This window comes from Candoia aspera, chromosome 1 (genome assembly GCF_035149785.1).
Source record: "Candoia aspera isolate rCanAsp1 chromosome 1, rCanAsp1.hap2, whole genome shotgun sequence".
Classification (NCBI taxonomy): Eukaryota; Metazoa; Chordata; class Lepidosauria; order Squamata; family Boidae; genus Candoia; species Candoia aspera.
The window spans coordinates 258,378,509-258,402,382 of NC_086153.1; the positions used below are offsets into that span (position 1 = coordinate 258,378,509).

Consider the following 23,874-nt stretch of genomic DNA (forward strand, 5'->3'; position numbering starts at 1 on the left):
CATAGGTAACCTTTTTGCTCCAAAGGACAAACAGACACAGGCTGTAAGCAGTGAGTTGATAGGATAGAATTATGTTTTGTTGTGTTGCTTTTTATCTCTCCTGGAAAGTTTAGGTTTCAGACAAAACATGGGTTTTCTTTATAAAGAACCATCTACAGAATGCTTGACCCTGTGGTAGTTAGAAATATTAACGATGTAAAAGAATATTACATGTTACATACAGCAGGGACAACAAGCTTAAAGTCTACCTCATGCAAGAAACACCAAACAAAATAGCTTTCTTTACATTATTAAGACTGATGGGAGGAAGTCAGAGGAAAGCCTCTCCCCGCTCAGCAATCTAATCAAGACAGCTGTCTCAGCATTGCTGATAGCTGGCCAGGTGATGGATGATCAGCTGGGCAAAAGGCAAGAACTCTCTAGAGGGATGGAAATGGCTTGTGCAATTCCAGTTGTTTTCTCAGTCCTGATCCATGTCTAGCCAGCATGTTAAAATGAACCCACAGAGCTAGCTTTAAACTCTTCTTGAAGCTTTGAAGTGCCTGATGTATCCATTACTCATTCTAACAAAATGTTTGCGCACCTTCTAATTCCACAATAGTAATTAATGGGAGTCAACCCTTTTCATTAAATTACAACATGGAAACACTCTGGGACAGAGGCTATGCCGTTACTAATCTCACCTGAGGAACCTTCCAAGCCCAGATCTACAGACCCACCCCTAGAAGCTTTTTCGTATCTATGATCCACCCTGAATCTTTAATGGCACAAGTATGTGTTTTCAGACTTTGTTAGAACCAGCTGCCCTTTGCAGTCTCAATTTGTCCACACAGAAAATGCTACAATTGTTTCCAATCTTGGCAGCTCCCAGATGCGTGGACTTCATCTTCCAAAATTCCCCAGCCAGCCTGACGATTGCTGCGACTGAGGTCCACACATCCAAAAATTGCCTACTACATCCATAGCTTGTAGAATCATAGGGATCTTAGAGGTCTTCAAGTCCAACTCCCTGCCCAGGATAAGAGTCATCAGACCATCCCAGATAAATGGCTGTCTAATCCCCTCTTATTCCTTTTTTGCCCATTAAAAAGGTTTGCCCACCACTGAATTTCACTCACCAGTTGATTATATCTGCTTATTTCAGCTTGTGCCTTTTTTCCTGCCAAATAGGTTAGCATTATCAATCAACAGTTGACAGTTACCTCTGCAGATGTATGTAGTTATGATCACAACAAGAATATCACACCAATTATTACATCCATGGCAGGCAAAAACTTTTTGGATATGAGATTTTAACACTAGTGTCAGGCAAAAAAGGAATAGGAGCCATCCAACCTTTGTTTGAAAACCTCCAGTGATGGAGGTCCTATGACTTCAGGAGGCAGGCAGTTCCACTGCTTAATAGCTCTCATTGTCAGGAGAATAACCCTTTTTTTGAGTTTGATCTCTCTGTAAAGCTTTCACCCACTGGTTCTTGTCCCACCCACTGGTGCTATGGAGAATAAATCCACACCCTCTTCCCTGTGACCATCCTTCAAGTATTGGAAGACTGCTATCATGCCTCCCCTTCGCTTCTGTAAGCTAAACATACCCAGTTCTTTTAACCATTCTTCATAAGATTTAGCCTCCAAGACCCTCACCATTTTTGTTGCTCTTATGAGCCCTTTCCAGTTCCTCAGCATTTTTTTATTGTGGCAACCAAAACTGGACATAATATTCCAGGTGTGGTCTGACCAGTGCAGCATAGAGTGCAACATTGTACCTTTGTTGATGTAGCCCAAGACTACATTGGCTCTTTTGGCAGCTGAAGAGCACTACTACTTCATATTTAATGCATGGTCTATCAGGACACCCAGATCCCTCTCACAGATACTACTGCTGAGCCAGGTATCTCCTATCTTGTATCTATGTATCTGATTTTTCCTACTTAAGAGCAGAATCCTACATTTCTCCCCAGTGAATTGGATTTGGTTGCAAAAGGCCTAATGTTCAAATCTATCAAGTTTATTTTGAACCCTGATCCTGTTTTATGAGGTGCTAGCAATATTGCCCCCTCAGATTTGTGTGCTCTGCCTCCCTTTTACCCCTCATCTCAGTCATTCATAAGTGTTGAACAGAATTCCAAGTACCCCATTGCATAGTTCTCTCCATGTAGGCATAAATGCATTAAGCACCACATGTTGGGTCCAGTTGTTCAACCAACTGCAAATCCATTTGGTACTGGGATCATCCATCCCACACTGCCCAATTTATCAAGAAGTAGACTTTGGTCCACTTTATCAAATCCCTTACATTATACCCACAACATTCCCTTGATCTACTAATCGAGTCACTTTGTGTGTGTGTGTGAGAGAGAGGGAGAGGGAGAGGGAGAGGGAGAGGGAGAGGGAGAGGGAGAGGGAGAGGGAGAGGGAGAGGGAGAGGGAGAGATTACTCTGGCATAACCTATTTTTAAGAAACCTGTGCTGGCTTTCAGTATTCACTTTGTTCCTTTCTAAGTACTTGAAAACCCACTGTTTAATTATCTTTTTCTAGGATCTTCCCGGGTATTGAAATCAAGCTAACTGGTCTGCAGTTTCCTGAGTCCACCTTTTCTCCTTTTTTAAAGAGTGGAGCAATGTTAGTTCTTCTTCAATCTTCTAGCATGTCCCCTGTACTCCAGCAGTTCTCAAAGATTACAGCTAGTGGTTCTGAAATCAATCTGCCAGTTCCTTTAGCACTCTGGAATACAATCCATCTGGCTCCAGTAAACTGAATTCATTCAAAGCAGCTAGTGTTCTCTCACCACTGCCTTGCCAATTCTGACCTGCATATCTCTTCTGCAGCTTCTGAAATGTTGGACCACTTTTTTATTTTGCAAAAAGTCAGATGCAAAATAGGAATTAAGCAGTTCAGCCTTTTCCCTTTTTTCTGCCACCATTTTGGCATCTTCTCTAACTACTGGACCAAGCATTTCCTTAACTTTTCTCTTGTTCTGCACGTACCTAAAGAAGTATTTTTTTTTCATTTATTTTTCACATTCACATTGTAAGCCTCAGCTCATTCTGAGCCTTCTTCCTAACTCTATCCTTACAAATTCAGGCTATTTCCCAATATTTTGCTTTTGCTATATGTCCCTTTTCTTTTTTGTTTTTCAGTTTATCAGAGAGTTCTTTATGCAAACATGCTGGTCTCATCAGCCGTCCCCCACATACAAAAGGACTGAAGGAGCACCTGTTTAGCACTGTACATGTAGGTCAATCTTCCTCAACTGGGCACCTGCCAGATGTGTGGTCTTCAACTCTCAATATTCATAGCCAACATGCTGTAAATTCTAGGAGCTGAAGTCGACACATAAAGAAGGCATCCAGCTTGGAAAAGGCCAGTGTAGCATATATTGGTTTTCCACATGAGAATGAACATCTGCCATGAAGAATCTGTTTACAGCCTGAGTATCCCTGCATCATCTTGTTGCTATTGTTATCATTATCACTATTATTATTATTATTATTATTTTCCCCCTCCTCCTATATATACTGTACACTCCTATTTGTAGATGGCGATACAAATTTAAACAAACAAATAAATAAATACTTCATAAAACAGATGAATTGCCATTACCCAGCACGCTGCATTGACCTCTCCCTTACATAATTGCCACCTGAAGGACTTCCTAGGAATCATCTTGTCTTGGGGAAAAGAGAGAAGAAGCAGACAAAGTGAGAACTCCACACCAGAAGCACAAGAAGAAAAATAAACATTAAAAACAAAATAAACAAACAGGGGAGCAAAGAATAGGCCAGCTGAGAAGGTACACAGATACAGTTTGAGTATGGTCAGAACTTGAATAGTTACATTACCTTCCTCCTGGAAAACAATAATCAATAACATCCTTGTCACCCAGTCCCTTTCCTTCTGTTTATGCCTTTTAAACAGTAAGTTTCAGGGTGAAAGGTCTTACAAGTCTCTCAATTCACTATTTTTGGCCTAAAGGCAGGATAAAATGGTTTAAATAAAAACATACTTTGGAGATGAGCTCTTCCAAAACTTAAGTTTTTATTTCTGTTCGTTTGTTTCAAGTTGGACACTGCCAAACTCTATTCAAATATACCAGACAGAAATATATTTTAAAAATATACTTAAAAAATAAAACTAAGAAACTAAAGGACAAATCCTTAGAAAGCACCCTAATCACTTCATCAGAGTCCACAGGCCAAAAAAAAAAAAAAAAATCTCACTTACATGGCAAGATGTTGCCTAGTCAGCATCATAGTTTCCACCCACAAGGAGACAAGATCTCAGTAAATCTTGTTTATCAGCAAACTGCTAGCAGCCAGGCAGCGTATCTTCCAGTTCTCACCTCCCTAAACCAGGTTACCAGCCCAGCAATGCAATACCAGAGAAGTAACAGCATGGTATAGGCTTCAACCTGAGCTCATACCTGTCCTGAGTCATATTCAGTTCTATTCCTCACCTACCAAGCTCCAGACTTCACTTCTGTTAGTTCATCTCCTGAATCTTCTGAGAAAACCCTTGGGATCAATACATGGAAAAAAGCTGCTTCTTCAGAGTCCGGGCCAATTAGGCAGCTGATGGAACTGCCTGCCAGAATGCTGCGAAATTCTCCAAATGCCCTCCAGAAATTCCCCAGATCCATCAAACCCTCCAATAAATAACTTAAACAAATAGTGGTCTGTTCTTCTGGAGTGGAGTTGATAGATATAGATAGATATATAGATATATAGATATAGATAAATGAGAAAGTGTAAATGAACATAATGTATGTCAGAAAGCATGAATTAGTGTCATCTAGGTTGTTCTGGATAGATATAAAAGTAGGAATCCACTGGTTAATTTAGATTATATCCCTGTGAAGAGTGTGATCCACTGTGTTATACTTCAGTGAAGAGTGATAATGGAAGAACCAGGATGGGTTTGGGAAAAAACTGTTCAACATTCTGACTAAATGTAATCCAGGTGAAAAAACATTTTGTTAGGTAACATGAATGAATGGGTGAGAACTAGATTGTTTCATTGTAAGCCACCCAAGGAGCATTGACTATTGGGCAGTATTAAAAAATGAATGAATGAATGAAAAGAGTAAAGAGCACAAAAAATATGATTAAGCAAACTAAAGACCCATGAATGAAAATGGTGCCTTGGTGAATATCTCCTTAGAAAAATATCCTTTCATATTGAGTATGTGGGTTTAAGCATAAATTATTTCATATATACACATGGCAAAATAATATAAATCTAAAAGGATGATTGATTAGTTTACAATGAAAATCTGGGAGAAGTAGTGAAGGATACAAGTGTGATGAAAAGTTATGAATTTAGGGACAAACTAATTTTTGATACAGTATCTGGGAAAAAGTACACCCAGAAGAAAAGGAAAGGAGTGAAAGTAGAGAGAGTGAAAATAGAATAACGGCAGGAAGTGAGAAGCTGGATGGATGGATGGATGGATGGATGGATGGATGATGTGCCATCAAGACAAGGTCAACTTTTAGCAACCACACTGGAGTTAATAAACAACAGCAAAGTGTCACAGAAATGGAGTTATGCTAAAATGAAATAGGAAAAGGATGATTGGTAAATTAAGCTGTAGTTGAGGAAAAATAAATATAAGAGAATGACTGCTGCAACAAATGGAATGACAGAATATTATATGAGCATAAAAGAGAAAAGACAGTTACAAAGAATCCACTGTCAATGCAAATTAAAAGTTGTTTGCCAGTGGGTTAAGTGTAAACAAAGAATCTCCAGCAGGGTGAATGGAATTAGAAATAAAAATGATCAAATGTGTTTGAATGAAGCTGAAACAATGGAATGCTGAAGTATTTTAAAGATTTGTACTCAAATTGGAGATACTGTGTATGTCAGAGCATGGAATTGAAATGAATTCTCTGTTAGTCTCCAAGAAAAAAATTACAAAAAAGGAATTCATAAATCCTGTGAGAATATTGAAAAATGGTAAGGCTGCAAGTGTAGAGAATATAATTGGAGAATCCTAAAATATGGGTGTAGTTTGCTTATGGAATGTGTTTTGTTTAACATGTGAATATTCCATCTGTACAGTCTTCCTTATTTTCCCTATCTCATGCCTTAATTGATGTGCCTTATTTTGTCTCCCTTTTCTGCATTTTGCATATTTTTGCTTATTCTAAAAAGGGAGAGCCTGATGGGTATGTACATATGCAGAAAGTTTTTGATGTATCAATGCTTTGACCTATTGGCAGACCCTATGTTGAAAGCCTGCCATGAAGACCTCTCTTCTAAAAAGATGAAAGATGAGGCTCTTGTCCTGCTTAACTTTATTTCAATGAAATTAATGCACAGGAAGAGAAGTGTAACATAGTGAAAGACAATTGCTCCACAATTACCAACAATTTCCGTTCAATGTAGTAGGGGATAAGTGCCAAGCACATTACAGAGTGGAATGCCTGTTTTTATAGGACAGTTTCAAGAAACTCAAGTGATTTTTCACACAAGCTGAGAAAGAGCCTTCAAATGCTTTGTAACATGCAGAGGATGAAAATGTATGGCTCTCCAAATGTGGCTGAACTACATCTTCCAACATCTATGATCATTGTTTCCTTGGCAGACGGTGGAGAGACACCGACACAAAGAAGTAACCAATGGCATTTATAACATTAAACTCTGTGCCTATCAAAGCCCTTCTGGGGTGGACGGACTAACAGTTACTTTGGGCTTCATTCACTTTCTCAGCTCTCAATTCCTTTAACACAGACAGACATAAATCCTAACTTCTCTCTCTCATGCTAACAGACACTTGCACTTCTATGCAGATCCTACCAACAGAACTGAGAATTTGGCTCAGCTCTCAGCATTCTAACTATGGGCTCAAGGCTGCCCTTACTTTTAAATTCTGCATGACTCAGATTTAGATCTTCTGGCAATGAGTGAATGGTTACTACAATAATAAGATTAAATGAACAGTTGCTTGTCCGTTGCTAATAGGAGGATGTTATTGTTTCTTATAGCCTTAGTAGCTCAAATGCATGGCTTTTTCTTCCCACCCTTCCCACAAATTAATGGACATTCTGTGCAGTCCATTGTGGCTTGAACTGGTGGCTCAATTCTGGCTTGAGAGCCACTTGCTCTTGATTATCCCCTCACTGGTAAAGCCCTTGAAAATATCAACTGAAACTTGGACGCATTAAAGTTATCTGAAGAGTCTACCATCCTTGCTATTTTCATTCTATTTTGCCAAAAAGTGAACTGGCTTCAAGTGTTTTGAAGTTTCTGTGTCATAGCCTACAAGCAAAACTTTTTTCAATGGAATTTTTAGTCAGCTTGAATTGAACTGGGGTGCTGATGAATCTTGACTTGAATGATATGCAATGGAATTCTGAATCTCTAAACCAAATAAAGTCAAGGCCAAGTTATAGTTCAGCAATCCATTTGGAGTTAAATATTCCATACTCCTGGGAATCTTTCACCTACAGAGAATTTATCATCAAACAAATTGATGCAAAAGGAATATAGTAAGAAAGAATGTTTTAAAATGACTGCATGAAGACCAATGTCAAGATTTCACTATGTTCGGACTTGTATTTCCATACAGAAATTATAACTTAATCTAATCTAAATAAGGGAGAAGATGTATGGAAGGCAAATGAAGCTGTTTGACCAGAAAAGAAGGATTCAGTGCCAGAAAGAACAGGAGATAAAGTCAGGTTTGTTCTTTGTTCCTCATAGGTGCTAAATCAGCAGAAGTTCACTAGAAAGTAGCACAGGGCATAATTATGGCAGAATTCTACAACTCAAGTTACATTCCAGTCAGGAGAATGTCAATATAATTAGCATGCTGAGCACTTTAAAGCTTCAGTCCTGCTAAAATCAGTGTGGAAGGTCATGGCTTTCTCTACTGATTTCAATGGAATATAAATACAACTTCATCCCAGAGATCCATCTATGTGATCAGTAAGAGTCAACACCAACCTGACACATTATCAGTAGGCACAACTACCTTCCTTTGGATCCAATCCACTCAATTTTTAAAATGACCAGCTTCATTTTTATAGCAACTCTGCAAAAGTTTTGCATGGGTGATTAATTCAAAGTGTTTCTCTTTGAATTGAGTATTCAAAGCAATCCCTGAATCAATTCAAAGCACTGAATTAAATTGGGTATTCTTGAAATCTTCAGAGAACTTTGAAGGTGTTTTGGAGTTTCGGTGGATTTAACTGTGTTGCCTGTTTTACCAAATCTGAAACATTGTTGGAGCTTTTCTTCATATATGGACAAAACTAGGGGAGGGAGAGATGGATTTTCTGATATTGATACAAATAGGTGGGCAATTTATTGCAACTTCTACAAAGCCTGCATAGAAATATGCTTTTTAATGTCAATATTCAAATCAATTTTTTCAGGCAAGTTTGCTTGGAGAAAAAGATAATGAGATTTGTTTAAATCTGGTTTACTCTTTCATGATCCTTCCCCAATCTGCATATTTTTATCCTTATTCTTCCTCAACTTCCTTAATTGGTCTGTGGTATAATCCCTATTAATCAGTACCCAATCTATCTGTAGTTATTCAGCTTTTTCAGTTCCTCTTTTTATTCTCCCTCTCCCCTCATTTTTAAAAATAATCTTATTTTTTCTGCTACATTTCTCTTTCAGTCTTGCTTTGTAATTAGTGAGTTTTCTTCTCGGCATAAATTGTGTGCTTCCTATTATATTTTATATATATGCAATTTATCTTTAATAATTGTTATATATAAGATAATGGCAACATACAAACATATGCTTTTTAAATAATTATTATTGTTCAAGTAGTACATAGTGAGTTATTCCCAAAAGAAGCTAAATTTGTCAATGAATCATGTCAAAAAGCTTGTCAGCCCAGAAAACCAACTAATCATAGGATGATATATTCTTCAATCTCTACTAAAATCTTATTTTTAAAAACTGTTTTTTTGAAACTGTTCTTTTTTTAAATCATATTTTTAACCCTTTGCACTAATTCAACAACATCACTAAACAGTAATAAAATGTGCTGCAGCCATAAAGAATATTTCACTGGATGATATTTGCTGTATTACGTCTTGTAGTAGAGGACATATGTGAAAGAGATTAGAGTATGCTGGCTGAGACAAGGCTGAGACATGACAGGAAAAAAACAACGGATGTGGATATCCAAGGCAGACATTGAAATGCAACTGGCTCCATGTAGAAAAGTTCTTCTGTGATATTTTTCTATCAGTTCTCATGCCATTCCATCTGATGAAAGAGAATTTGCTCTTGAAATTTCTTTCAAAGAAAAGAGCATTTATATAAAAATGTCATGGCTGGAAAGGAGTCCCATGCACTTATTTAGTTATACAACCAAGGGTATGTGCAAATTGCCTTGCATTTTACTGTCCAACCTCTCTCCAGTTGGCTGCAGTCTCTCATGCTTCAATTAAATTCCAAGGAAAGGTATCACGATATCCATGGTTACCCATGCTGCTTCCAAAGTATGCACTGTGATGTCACAATAAGAGCTCTACCCTTTCACACTTGCATCATGACAGTGCAGAGAAGTAGATTAAGGTGCAGTGTGCACCACGATACTGCAATGCATGTTTTGTCACTTCTGCCTCCGCACCTTACCCCACTGTGGAAGGTGGACCAAGATAAATTTGAAAGAAATTTTCAACACTTTTCCAGGGAAAGGAAACAGTAAAGCAGATTTTAACACAGCATAAATACACGTAATAAATATATTGGTTAGCAGATTAATAAACAATATTCTCAATACACTACTATAGCCTTTCTTCTCTCCACACACATACACACACGCACAAGCATACACATACATACACACAAACATACATATACTAAATTAATATGGAAAGAACACATTCACTTCATTGTGGCCTTCCAGATAAGGAAGCGGGTGAAATTAGAATTTTAAACAGCCTGTAGAACTAGAGGGTAAACAAGATAGATGCTAGAACTTTAGTTATTTATTCAGAGCAGGTTTTTCCACTTGCATGTCAGGGTCCAAGATCAAATTTAGAAATCCCTGACAATAATTATAGTATATAGAAATAATCTTACCCAGCAGGTTTGTCAGCCAGAGCGCCAAATCTTCCTTCATTGGTAACAAATTAGCTTCGTGTCTGCTGGCCAGCCACTGGCTGTACTGGTGCATATCAGAGAGGCCAGGGCCTCGGGCCTTTGGGCTTAGGGCAGTGCACATTCTTTAGCCACAGATGTTACCCAATCTGAAGAAGATAAAAAGCACATATAATAAGTTGCTTCAGGATGGTAAGGGTTCAGATTCAATAGTAGGCTGGGGTAGAAGATGATGGATAGACATCTCTTTCACAAGAACAGTGCACATTAAGACATTTGCAAATTGGCATGTTTATTTTCAGATGCAGCCTCTGGGTGTTGATAATTCAAAGACACAAAACAGTCTGTATGTCTGTATGTGTGTGTGTATACATGTATGTGTATATATATATATTATTATCAGCCAAAATTAATCCATTACAGGATGAACCTTCAATGAAGGTTATGGACCATACTGTACCATGTTGGTCCAACGTGGGGTCATAGATAAATGCCTAACTTCCCAGTATAGGGCTGAGAGTGAGTGAGTGACCTGAAGTCTACCCAGCCAGCTTCTATGCTTACAAAGAAACATGGAAAAAATAAGTGGTGTCAAATCTTCCTTATCCTTTCAGAAAAACTGCAGGCTCATGATGGATGCCTGCCTGCTTGGAGTCAGGATATGGTACCTTGTAATCCTGATGCAAGCTGACAGATCAGCCTGTCTTTTGGACCTTGCCCATTGACTGGGAAGCATCCACAGTCCTGACTTAGGTGGCTCCTTTAATTCATAATGACATGTGGTCTTCCTCTGTGCTATACTAAAACCCACTTAGGGCTCAAAAGCGAAGCTACCTTTCCCATCCCTGATGGGGACATCAACATTAATCAACCCTGACACTGAGTTTAGAAGGAAAATGTATGAAATATTGCAAACATAAAAGGTTACCTTAAGGGGAAAAAGGAAGTAAATGCAAAGAATTACAAAACTAGAGCTTGGGTCTCTCCACCCTTAATCAGTATGTGTGTGTGTGTGTGTGTGTGTCATAAAAGCCTCTGCAAGCAAAAATTCAACAAATAAAAGAAGGCAGACAGGTTAAGATGTAAGGTAGAGTCCATGGTGCTCTCTGAGTTTGGTTGTTTGCTTTCAGACGTTTCATTACCTACTACACCCCCACCAACACTGGCAGGGCAGGCTACTGTATATAAACAGGGAGCAAACCCTGCACTCACTAGCATGGATGCTGTTACCTAGTCAGGTAATGAAATGTCTGCAAGCAAACAACCAAGCTCAGCACCAAGGACTCTACAGTTCAACCCTGAGTTACATATATTCTATTGTAAGAGGTAAGGCATTCTACAGAAAAATATGATAAATGGAAATAATTCCCCAAAGTTCACGAAATATTTCACATCTGTTCAAAACGTCTTATTGCTATTTTTAAAAGAAGAAGAATGAGTCCCATGGTTTACCTATGATTTTTATTTACTAATTAGAGCAGAATGAAATAATGATCATTCTTTATCTCCGTGAATGTCACCTCTACTTGCTCTTTAGCTCATTTCTTGAGATCTAGTTCTTTAGCAAAACCTATAATGGCTATTCACACCATTGTTATTACAGTATTAGTTTATAAGGTTCTAAACATTCTGAGGATGTTTTTCATCTTCTGTAGCTTGAGTCTCCCACTTCCTACCTACAATATAATCTATTAAACATATGGCCAAATTAGATTCAATGGGATCAAGTCCTTTTGTTTGAACCTAGGTTATAATCTTTAAAGCAGGGAATGGATCCCAATTTTTAGAACAAAAGAAATGCATGGTTAAGGGGAGCTCTCTGTCGTCCACCCTTCCTCACTTCTGGTTTTAGAATTCAGATGAGGAAAACTGGAGAAGTTAAAGATGCCTTCAAGTGAAGCTCAACTCCTGATGATTATATAGATACAACTGGATGATATTCTTGCCCACAGCACATAAGTAGTTTGCCACTCCCTTCTTTTGGATTGGGTTTTTCCCCCCATTTTCTACCCAAATATTAACCAGGCTTAACCCTGCTTAGCTTCTAAATCCATTTAAGGACAACCAGATGCAAAGCTTTGAACTACTGACATATTTCTTGTATTCCAAACCTTGAGACTCTGCCTCCTGAAACAGACCAAAACTAATTTTTCACATTTAATTTGACCCATTTAACATTTGTTCTTTTTTTCCCCTCCAAGATGATATCCAAAGCATTTGGCAGCCACCTAATGCCATAAATACAGTTGTGTCAAAACTAGCTGATTAGGCCCAAATTATAGTAAGGTGTCTATATCACCTTTCAAATCATTTTCTAAATAGGAGCTCATTAAAAGATGCATCACATTCAGATGCATACACTGGATTACCTAATTTAATCTACAGATGAATACCATGTATATGGAAGAATGAATAGTATACCATAAAACTAGGAAGAGAAAAAGAAAAGAAAAGAAAAGCAAGTGGAACAAAAAAAGCATATTTTTGTTTCACTTTGACATTTTTGGTCCATTGGCTTCAGAATGAAAAAGTATTTTAATGGAACACAGAACCATGAATGGAAGGAGGGAAAAAAAAGGCTAGCAACAGCAAGTCAGAGTTGGAAAGGGGTGGCACACAAAGAAGGACAAATATCTCCGTTGATCAACCTGTACACCTGAGCAAAATAAAGTAACAGCCACTGGAACTTTAATTGTTAAATCCATGATGCCATTTTCTTAGTGCCACTCTGCCATTTGGAGCCCAAATCTCTCTCCAAAAAATTCCAGAATAACAAGATATGTAGAATTTGATGAAAATAATGTATTATTCAGTTCAATAGTGGGTATTTATCTCATCAAAATCAGCTTTCTTTGAAAGAGAAAGATTAAATGGATAAGTGATAGAGGTTCTCAGAACATCTGAAAAGACATTTCAAAACAGCAAGGTAATCAACTTCTGGTGGGCACATGGCAGACTGAACAGCTGTGCCTGCGGGCTCAGAGGGCAGAACTGACAACGCGGCAGTTTTTTTGGGCTCCGACAGGTTTTTCCTGAAGCCAAGGAATGTTTTTCCAGAAAAAGGAAAACACCTGGAATCACCCCATCTGTCCTCTGGACAGCTGCTTGCAGCCAGAAGATTGCAAACAGCGTTCACACTTGACTGGTAAGAGCTAGCCAGGAGGCTGGGATGTCACCATTTTCAAGCCACACTGTAACCTTAAAGGGACACTAAGACTGGCCACCCCATTTCTAAATCACCCAATTTATATTTCTTTTAAGTACGGGTACCCTAAGAGAGGCTTTCTACAGCAAGGAGAAGCAGGCTCTCTTGGTGCTTATTGTTATTTTGGGGATCATTTTCTTTTTAAGTTCTGTTTAAGTTTTGGACTTTGTTTTCCATCCAAATATTAAGGAAGACTGAGAGTAAATAATTGTCTCCCTGTTATTATTTTTGTACTAAATTTGAAGATACTAGCATTTTCCTACACATTGAATCAGCTGTTTTGAACTTTCAGCTTTCTGCTTTGACTTTCCCTCAGGAACTGTCTGCATATCTCACTTTCACTTGTGTAAACACATTTTGGAATTCTTTCATATCTTCAGCTTTTGCTGGTTAAGCTCCTATGGGGTACCATAATCTACTGCTGGAGAAATGGAGGATTTTAAACAGACTTTCTCTGACTACCAACAAGATTTTAAACAGATTCTTTCTGATTCCTACAAGTTTTTATGCAAGGCATTCAGGACATTGTGGAAAATATGAGGTCTAAAATGTGTCATCTGGTTGGGGATGTCATGGATGAAACTGAGAAATTTAACAGCAACAGAAATGTCTCCTCTAAGAGTGAGATCGGGACTTCTGTTGAAATGCAGGATGAAGATCAGATAGTCGAGTTGAAGAAATTAAAGGGAGAGAGTGAGTTCCAAGCCATAAGTGCAATAGATCTTCTGATGGAACGCCATGGAAAAGAAGGGGCAGTTATGTATGGGAGGTCTCCTGAAGAGAACTTGGAGTTTTTGAGGGGGGCAGTTATTTTTTTAAGAAAAAAGCTCTGTGCACATTGTGGGGACATGGAAATGCTCTGGTTTATTTTGATGTGGGATAAGGGTTTAAGAATATCTGGATTGCTTTTAGGGTTTGGCTGATTTCATTTAATGATTTGGATGTTAAGGTAAAATAAAAAATAGTAAATGTCTGGTTTGGGGTTTAATATGATTAAGATTATTAAAATTGTATTATTAAGTACAATGGCAGAAAATTTGTATGTTTTTTTTTAGTTTGATCTTTATTATAGTAGATAAGAATGTATAGAATAGTAGTAGGAAGGAAATAATTAAATAAATGTTATCTTTGTGGGGGGTGAAGTTGATTAGGAGATTTATGGTTTTTTTTTCTTTTAATATAAGGGGAGGGAGCAACTCTATTTAGTGATTTTTATAATGTGCTAATGGAATGGTTTATAGAAATAATGTGATTTTGGTCTGATATAGAGTAAGGGATTGCTTATGGAAAATTGTTGTATATCATTGCTGTTGAAAGTCAGAAGTAACCTCTTTTTGTAATTTTGAAAAATTTTCTCTAGCGTTTCTACACTTTTTTAGGGTTTTTTTTCTTTATTCCTTTGTAGTTTTTTGTTTTTCTGTAGCTTTTATCTTTGCTTGAAACTTAATAAAATTCTTATAAAAAAAAACAGCAAGGGCATCATGGAAGTAGCATAATTACATTTATGGCAGGGGAAGGGGACAAAGAAATAATATTTCTACAACTATAATAGTTTTGTAAATTTTCATCTACTTCATTTTTGTCCCTTAAGGTAATATTTTATGTTTGCAGTATTTCATACATCTTCATTCTAAACTTGGTGTCAAGGTTGATTAATGTTGGTGTCCCCATCAGGGATGGGAAAGGTAGCCTCACTTTTGAGCCCTAAGTGGGTTTTAGTATAGCACAGAGGAAGACCACACGTCATTATGAGTTAAAGGAGCCACCTAAGTCAGGACTGTGGATGCTTCCCAGTCAATGGGCAAGGTCCAAAAGACAGGCTGATCTGTCAGCTTGCATCAGGATTACAAGGTACCATATCCTGACTCCAAGCAGGCAGGCATCCATCATGAGCCTGCAGTTTCTCTGAAAGGATAAGGAAGGTTTGACACCACTTATTTTTTCCATGTTTCTTTGTAAGCATCAGCATGGCTTGGGGAACAGTAAGATCCAAACTACCACTCAGCCAGCCATACAAGATTGCTTGTGGCCTGGAAGAAGCTTGAAAATATGAATAGCAGCAACAACAATCATGTTGTTCTGTCCTATCCATTTTGTCAGAAGACTTGAAAGTCTTTGTTATGGTTGCTTTGTTTGTATATTTAGAGGTGTAAAACAGAAATTAATATATATTTGAAAAGACAATTTGGAATCTCTCATTTCAAATAATGCACCAGCCTCACCACTGGAACCACTACAGCGACAAGTGCAGTCTAACAATCTCCATGTATACTGAAAAATAAGTCCCATTCAAAACAACCATGCCCAGGATCTAAGTGGGATCAGAGTAGAACACTTACTGATTAAAGTATGCATAATTAATTTATTGGCAACTCTTACTGAGGACTCACTGAAAAGATTCAATAGCCAAGCCAACCAATTAAAAACAAAAAAAGAGGGACAAAGCATAGATGATGAATGTTTGAATCAAACGGCAATTTTAGTATTCTATGGACATGTGGTAAAATTTAAAAAAAAACTTCCTATTTTTACAATGGTAATTATATCCTCACATTCTATGCATATTTGCCCTGATGCAGGACATACTGTCAGATTAGTGTGTACTGAATTGCAAACTTATTACAAGTTCTCAGAGATTTCAAGTTCTGGACTGGGTAAAACACAACCAAAATGAATACACATTTAATTTAATTTAATTTAATTTAATTTACAACAAACATATTTCCTGTTCTCTCTCTCTCTCTCTCTCTTGCTCTCCCTGTATGAAAGAAGACTGGGTGCCTTGTGACAGAAAACTGGAATAGAAATATTTAAAATAAAATAAACATCGTTGTCTCCAGAAATGCTTGCTCCCTGCTGCTGACACCTAATACATACATTTTCAAAACTGAAACTGGGCTAATTGAAACAAGACTAGTTGAATGTAATATGGTCAGCCTCAATCCATAGCAAAATCACAGCTTATAAAAATGTCAGAACATTATCAGCACTTTGCAATCAGCCTGGTACATTTCTTGAAAACACTGAATTTAATATGGTAGCATCTGCTTTGATGAAGTAGTGTAGCTACTCAAAGCTCCCAAAGGTTCTCTACTTTTCTATCAGGTATATTATGGTTATGGTTAAACATATTTTTATTTTACTTGTATACCACTTTTCCATCAACGTGCTCAAATTATCAAGGCATGATAAAATAGATTCAGCTAACTGAATGAAATTTCCCCAAGATTAGCCAATTACCTTCATGGTTAAGTGAAGGCTTGAAATGAAAACATTCAACTCTTTAATGAACAGTTTTTAACCTTATCTAATTTAGAATTTTAGGGGGAAAGTCTTTGCACATGCTCATTTACTCAAGGAAATTTACTTCCAGGAAAGTGAACATAGAATGCAACTTTAGTTAAGGTTACTATACAGGCAAAAATAGAGTTTACAAGGCTAATGTTGAAGTTTGCAAGACAAATCAGTATTAAATGTCCAGACAATGGTATGTGATTTGTTAATATCATTATTTCAAAATTAAAAAAAAAAAAGATGAGAAGACACCATGTCAAACCATATCTGAATGTATTCAAATATTCTTACTTGTAGATTTGCTGTTTGTTTTTGCTAAATTAATTAGATGTTTGGTTTACATTTAAATAAAACTCAGTCTTTACTTCTTGACAATTTTCTTACCAATTTAATTTGAGCATGTACCTGTGTACCCTAAGTAATTTTGTATTCCTTTGGGCAAAATTAAAAACGTATTTTCTTAAGCATGCTAAAGGTCATGAGTCCAAGTATACTATCACATTTCTCAAAAGAGCACAAGGTAGAAACATAAGTTTTCTGCCTTCTCATTTTTAATTAACCCACGTTATTTAGATCTATTGCTTGATGCAAATATTAATTAGTAATGTTCACAAATCCAGTAACAAAGAGTTTGTCCACCCTTTTTCTCACAATTAACTCTACAGGATCGGATTAGGTAGCCCAAAGATGGCAAAATTCACAGTCATTCAATCTACTTCACAGTCACTCAATCTACTTCACACTTTATCAGGGCTATAAACTCACAATTTTGCTGCTCCGCATTTAATACTGTGTCCACAAAAACATTTGGCTTCATTTGATCAGTGGAACCCCTTGTGAACCTGATCAGATACACTGAAAACTGCATGTTCAGACTTGATGATAATGAAGTTCAGATTTTAATATGAATACTACAAAATAAAGTATTTATGATGAATCACTGGGTTCCTAAAGACATTGTGTTATATGATATACTACCAACAGACATTATCAGTGAAAAACACATGCGTGAAATACTCACTTCTTTACTTCAGTAATAAACCTTCTTTCCACATTTACTTCAGCAGGGAGTTTCATCGGGAACAGAATGCTATTTACACTCTGTAAATCTGCCTCTCCTATTTATATAGTGTTTTCTTACCAGCTTTTTAAAAGAATATCTTTCTAATTGTAACAAAGTGTCTCTAATTCTTAGCCTGATTGTCTATGCAAAAGATTTCAGCACAGATAGTTTACAGTACACCTAATGGTGTATAAGAGTTTCAACAAGTTGGAAGGTTACATTTCTCCCCATTCACTCCTACCAGACAGTGAAGTTTTTATGTTACGGACAGAAGTGCATTGAGTTTTCAGTGTATTGCAGCTCAGCCTCCAAGTTTGCCAGTCCTGCAATTTAAACTGTCTGCTGATGTTTGTCAGAAATCCCAGGGGAGATTAGGTGACAATGTGCTATAAATCAACAGATTACCCCACTGTTGGCACTAATTAGCAAAAATACTCAGTTATGGATTAAAGTCGTAACCGTATGGTAAACACTGGTTTATGTGGAAGACACTGGCTTGTTTAAATGGGGAGGGGGTTATAGTAGCTAAAGTCTTGCAGATTACCTAACCAATTCACCATATGTAAGCAGTAGTTAAGGGTATGTTGTAATCCTGACACTTTTGGAGAGCATCAGATATGATGCACTGCTAAGCCTATCCACATGGAATTAAATCCTGCTGAAATAAATCGAGCATATGTCTAAACAGGCCCACAAAAATAGTCCTGTTGATCACCACAAAGGCTAAATAAAATGCCTGTTGCTCAAGCTTTTGTTGTTCTTTGGTTATCAAAAGTACCGCTTACAAAATTAATAACAAAGCTCAAACTAAAGCAAGCAAAAGCACAAGAAACTGTATCTTGTCATCAACTAATTTGATCTCAGACAAATACTACTCATCAGCAGCATCCTTTAGATAGCATTCTCGACTTTTCAAATATTCAGACATTTCAGGCAAAGCAAGAGGTGGGGAATCTGTGGCCATCCAGATGTTGCCAGACCTCTCCTCTTAGAAACCATCATGACTGACCATTCTGATCTGAGCTGATAGTTCAGCAACATCCAGAGTGTTACAGATCCATGAGAAGAAATGAAATTGAGGTCGCTAACCTAAAACTTTCTACAGTATACCCTACACAGCTCAGGGGAAAATTTTATCCAGGTATATTCTAGCTTAGCCACTACCTGACATCAGTTTCAGCAACTTTTCATCCTAGAAACCAATTTCATTTGCTCAGTTCCTGAGTTCTGCAATAGTAATTTGCTTTCATCCCATTTTGGTATCAGCTTGTAAAATGTTCTACGTAACTTTCTGGTGAAAAATTAATGTATGCATTTTTTGTGTAATTTTCTAATGGTATGCAGTTTGCAAGAAGTATTTTCTTGCCTAATGTAACTAAATGATTGAAGATGGGCCATCAAGTCATTGTTGACTCTTTGCAACCAGATAGATAGATTTTCTCCATGACAATCTGTCCCTAACCTGGTCTTTCTGGAAGGAGAAGAGGAAGAGAAAGAAGAAGATATATTAGAAATATATTAAATTTATACCCTGCCCAACTCCCAGAAACTCTGGGCAGTTTACGAATTGTTAAACCATTTAAAAACAAGGAACAATACAAAAACTTTAAAAAAACACACACAAAACGATAGCATGTTATTTTAATTAATATGCATATATTGGAGACCAAGTGCTACAAATATGTGATAATCAGCTTCTCACTACACGAATGCCTGTATTATAGCTAAGAAATTAGTTGTGATGACCCCTATCTATCAGTAATTTTGAACATTCGCACATTCTGTATTTTACTTTCTATGCATCTGATGAAATGGACAATATTCAATCAAAGCTTATAAATCTTATTAGTGTTTAAATTGCCCCAAGATCTTTCCATCTGCTTGTATAATTCTTTCCTTAACATACACATTTTAATTGTAGTTTTAAATGTAAATTTAAGGGAAAAGTAATTCTAAATGCAAATATGAAAAGATGACCATATTTTTGTCCACACTAAAATCTGAAACACACTACAGATTAAGTTCACATTAAAATGAAAACTCAATATATTTCTCCCCATCCCAACAATACACGAGTGAATTCAGTATAGGATAACTGATTTCTGTATCCATATCAAAATAACAATAGAACGTATATAGAAATACTCTGCATCTAACGGTGTCCTATTGCTTGGTAAGACAATTCTGAGTGGGTTGAAGAAGCATTTTACCAGTAATATGATTGGGCAGTAATAGAACACACGCATTCCAGAATCAAACTTTGACTTCCTTAATTGTTTAAGGAGAGGTTAGGTAAAGACCACTAAGAAAATATAACAGCTACTGTCAAGTAGAGGGACGCGGTGGCGCTGCGGGTTAAACCGCTGAGCTGTCGATCGGAAGGTCGGCGGTTCGAAACCGCGCGGCGGGGTGAGCTCCCGTTGCTCGTCCCAGCTCCTGCACACCAAGCAGTTCGAAAACATGCAAATGTGAGTAGATTAATTGGTACCGCTTCGGCGGGAAGGTAACGGCATTCCGTGAGTCATGCTGGCCACATGACCCGGAAGTGTCCTATGGACAACGCCGGCTCCAAGGCTTTGAAACGGAGATGAGCACCGCCCCCTAGAGTCGGACACGACTGGACTTTACGTCAAGGGAAACCTTTACCTTTACCTTTACTGTCAAGTAGAGAAATCAATGGTAGAGTCCTTGATGCTGTCTGAGCTTGGTTGTTTGCTAGCAGACATTTCACTGCTCAACTAGGTGACATTATCAATGTGAGAAATCAATAGTTGGACAAAAAGCCTGATCTGGAATATGCAAGAAAGGAGTCAACATCTGAGAAAGTACTATTTCTTTTACACAGAATTCCAAACTCCTTAACTGAATTTGTCATTACTGTATACAACAGGTTGTATTTGCTGAAATTCTCTTCAATCTATATCTTTTAAGCTAGTCAAATGGATAAGCTCACTGCCTTTAACAAGACTGTTCCTGAAATTCACTTTTCTTTTGACTTGGAAAGGTCATGCCTGTGCTTGCTGCTTGACAATGAAGCAATCAGATGATACTACTGTGTCTGCCTACTGTCCTAACTGAGCCTCTTGGGCAAGCCTTGTTTCCTGAATTTCAGTTGAATCTATTACATGAACAGACTATTTGGATAAGAGTAATTTCCATTTTAAATCCTGATCTGCTGCAAAGGATCCCACAGCCCCATGGAGCAGTTTTGCAATGCTTAGCAAGGGGTAGGGATTGAGGAGAATGTGAATTAGTTTTAAAGGCACTGCTTCTCCAATATTCTAAGCTGAATAATAAATGCATTGATTTAGTAACTATTTCTCCATAGATACTGTACCCTTCATCACATAGATGCTCTCCTGGCTATTGTAGTTATACCTTGATAGAAATGGGAATATATAAAGCAAGCAGGGGCAGCTTTCATCAAATAATTAAAAGCTCCCAAACAGCAACAAAGGTAGTTAATAGAAAGATGACTAGCTGCAGCTGCAGAAAATGTTTGGTTTTCATGGATGGAAGATAATGGTGCTGGAGGGCAGCCATTTTGGACAGAAATAGGTTGCAAGAGCTGAGAAGCCAAAGTTGAGTTCAACAGAGTCTAATTCAAGTTTCTGCCATCCCTACTATTTCTGGTTAGTGTGCAAACACACACACACACACTTGCACATAAACCTCAAAGAAAGTATTTTAAAAGAACAAAAGTCTTCTGGCTCTTTGTCTCCCTCCTGGTTTTGCTCATGTTGATTATACTCAAACAGGAATGAAGAAAAAATAAACATTTTTTTGCAGATAACACTGAAACCTGCCAAGGGAACTGCTTAGAGAAGAGCAAGATCTTCCTCCCCTTACTGGGATTCTGTTAATTCTTGAAGCAGACGTGAATAATGTTGCCTATATCCAGAAAGCAGCAAACAAATCCTTCATTTTTACAAGCAAATTATACATATTACAAGTTTTAAAAACAAGTTATGCATCTTCTCTTTTTAATGTGCAACTTACATATTATGCACCCAGGCCAAAACTGTAATCTTGAAAAACATTGCTACATTCCTGTAATTGCAGGTATACATTCGGTTCTCTGTTAAAACATGGACAGGAAAAGTGAAGTGGGGAGAGATTTTTCTTTTCTTTTCTGCTTGCATCAGCAATTAATTTACTTCTCTACTTAAAGTAGTTTGAACATGAGGAAAAGGGCTCAGGAAATCTTGCTATGGTCATCCCTCTGGAATTCCACTGTCACTTGGGCAACTGGGCTGCGAATAACAAGTCTGGGCAGAAAAGCATCATGGGATAAAAGAGGCTATAGAGATCTACAGGTGGTCCTCATTTAATGACCATTCATTCAGCAATTGTTCAAACTTGCAACAGCGCTGAATGAGTGGTATGACTGGTCCTTGAAGTTTCAGCCAGCGCAGCACCCCCATGATCACATTATCACAACTTGGGTGTTCGGCAACCAGCCTGGATTTCTGACCATCACGGTGTCCCACAATCACATGATTGTGATTTGCGACTTTCCCTTCTAGCTTCCCACAAGCAAAGTCAATGGGGAAGCCATCAGGAAGTCAGAAGTAACAATCACATGAGGTCCCTGCTCAATGACCCATGGTGATTTGCTTAACAGTGGTAACCAGGGACTGCCGGAACTGCTGTTGTTAAGAGGCACAGTCCTGTGACATTGTGCTTTACAACCACATCACCTAGTGACAGAAATTCCAGTCACAATTACCATAATTAACCAACAACTATCTGCATAGGAAGAACAATGGAAAGCCAGAATACTCTGAACCAAGACCCACTGAAGAGACTAGAACAATGAGGCAGGGAAGCATTAGGCAGGGAAGGAAATTGGCAGGCTAGGAACAGGCAGATAAGCTGATGCATATTCAAAAAGATGTAAAGATGCAAAAACAAAGCCAGAATTGCACTGTTGCTGAGGCAACCACCCCAGCCTAGCTAGAAACTTTTATTGCAAGGCCAAGCCAAAGAAATCCAATACAGAAGTTACCTTGGAGTCAAGGTGAAGTAGCAATATGGCTCCTTCATTTCTTCTCCAGCCTTGAGTGCCTCACAATGAAGGTCACTAATTCTGATTCACCTGCAAGCTAAGAGACTCCCAGGTAGAATTCATTATATGGACACCTGAAATACTGCTTTGTTTTTGTTTTTTCATGCAGTGAGAAACAGTGTAATAGCTTGGCAGTTGGATGAAGTACTCACAGTCCTTCATCCTTTATTCAGAAGAGGAGAGAAATCAAGTTGTAGACACTCAATACACTATTCACTAGTAAACATGATTTTGCAAATTGTCTGTCATGTTCACTGTTTCAATGTGCACTGTACATCGTAACGTTTCACATGCCATGGTGCTGACGCACATTTCTGTTGGGAGGGAGCTGCTGTGAAACCTTGTGCCAAGCTCTGTATCTATGTTCATTTCAATGGAATGTGTTTGGGTTATGTGCTCTGCTCAAGGACTTTTCCCGCGGACCATCAGAAGCCGTCAGGAGCACCTGGGATTGTGAACTTGAGAAGATTCTACGGGGGGAGGGATTTCATTTGCACCGAGGGTTTTTAGTTTGCATTTGGTGCGCTTTTATCATTCTCAGCTTTCTTTGTGATCCTGCATCCTATTCTTTAATAAATCAGATATCTTTGTGATCCTGTTCATGAGTCTGATGGTGTTTTAGGATAGGCAATCATTAGATTGTCTTTAAGAGGTCCTGTAGTCTTGGACCACCCAGAGTCCCCTTTTTGGAAAAGATGGGCGGTGATAGAAATTTGAAAAAGAAAGAAAGAAAGAAAGAAAGAAAGAGAAAATTTCACAGTAGAATTAATCCAGTTTAGCTAACATTTAGCTTGCCAGCTTTTTTTGAAGAATGTGCCATGAACAGCATTCACCTAGAACCAATTAAGAAAATTGTGGCAACCTACCAAGATCTACAATATATGGTAAACAAAACAAAACAAAGGAATTAAATTATAGCCTAAAGGTGACGAGTGTTCAACCTTGCAGTACAATGACTGGGAGAGGAGCAAATTTATTTTTTTATTTAAATCTGATTCATTCAGTCCAAATGTTTTAAAGAAAGTAGGATTTGGAAAACAGCAAATAAAATTTGTAAAACAATTGCATAGAAGGGCTCCAGTTAAAATTTAATGAAATAAATAAAAAATACACTGAATCTTCAAACTGAACTCCTTTTGGTATACAAAGGGGAGTTGCAAAGAAATGTTGCCATGT

At 37.7% G+C, this 23,874-nt stretch overlaps 1 protein-coding gene across 1 annotated transcript in view; it reads right to left on the reverse strand.

Annotated features, from left to right (window-relative positions):
- GAS2 (growth arrest specific 2) overlaps nucleotides 1-23,874 on the reverse strand; it is a 124,091-nt gene that overhangs the window by 95,012 nt on the left and 5,205 nt on the right. Inside the window, exon 2 of the mRNA XM_063289561.1 lies at nucleotides 10,051-10,217. Within this exon, the coding sequence (XP_063145631.1) occupies nucleotides 10,051-10,192 (142 nt within the window). The 5' untranslated portion in view covers nucleotides 10,193-10,217. The remainder of the gene's footprint in view (nucleotides 1-10,050; nucleotides 10,218-23,874) is intronic.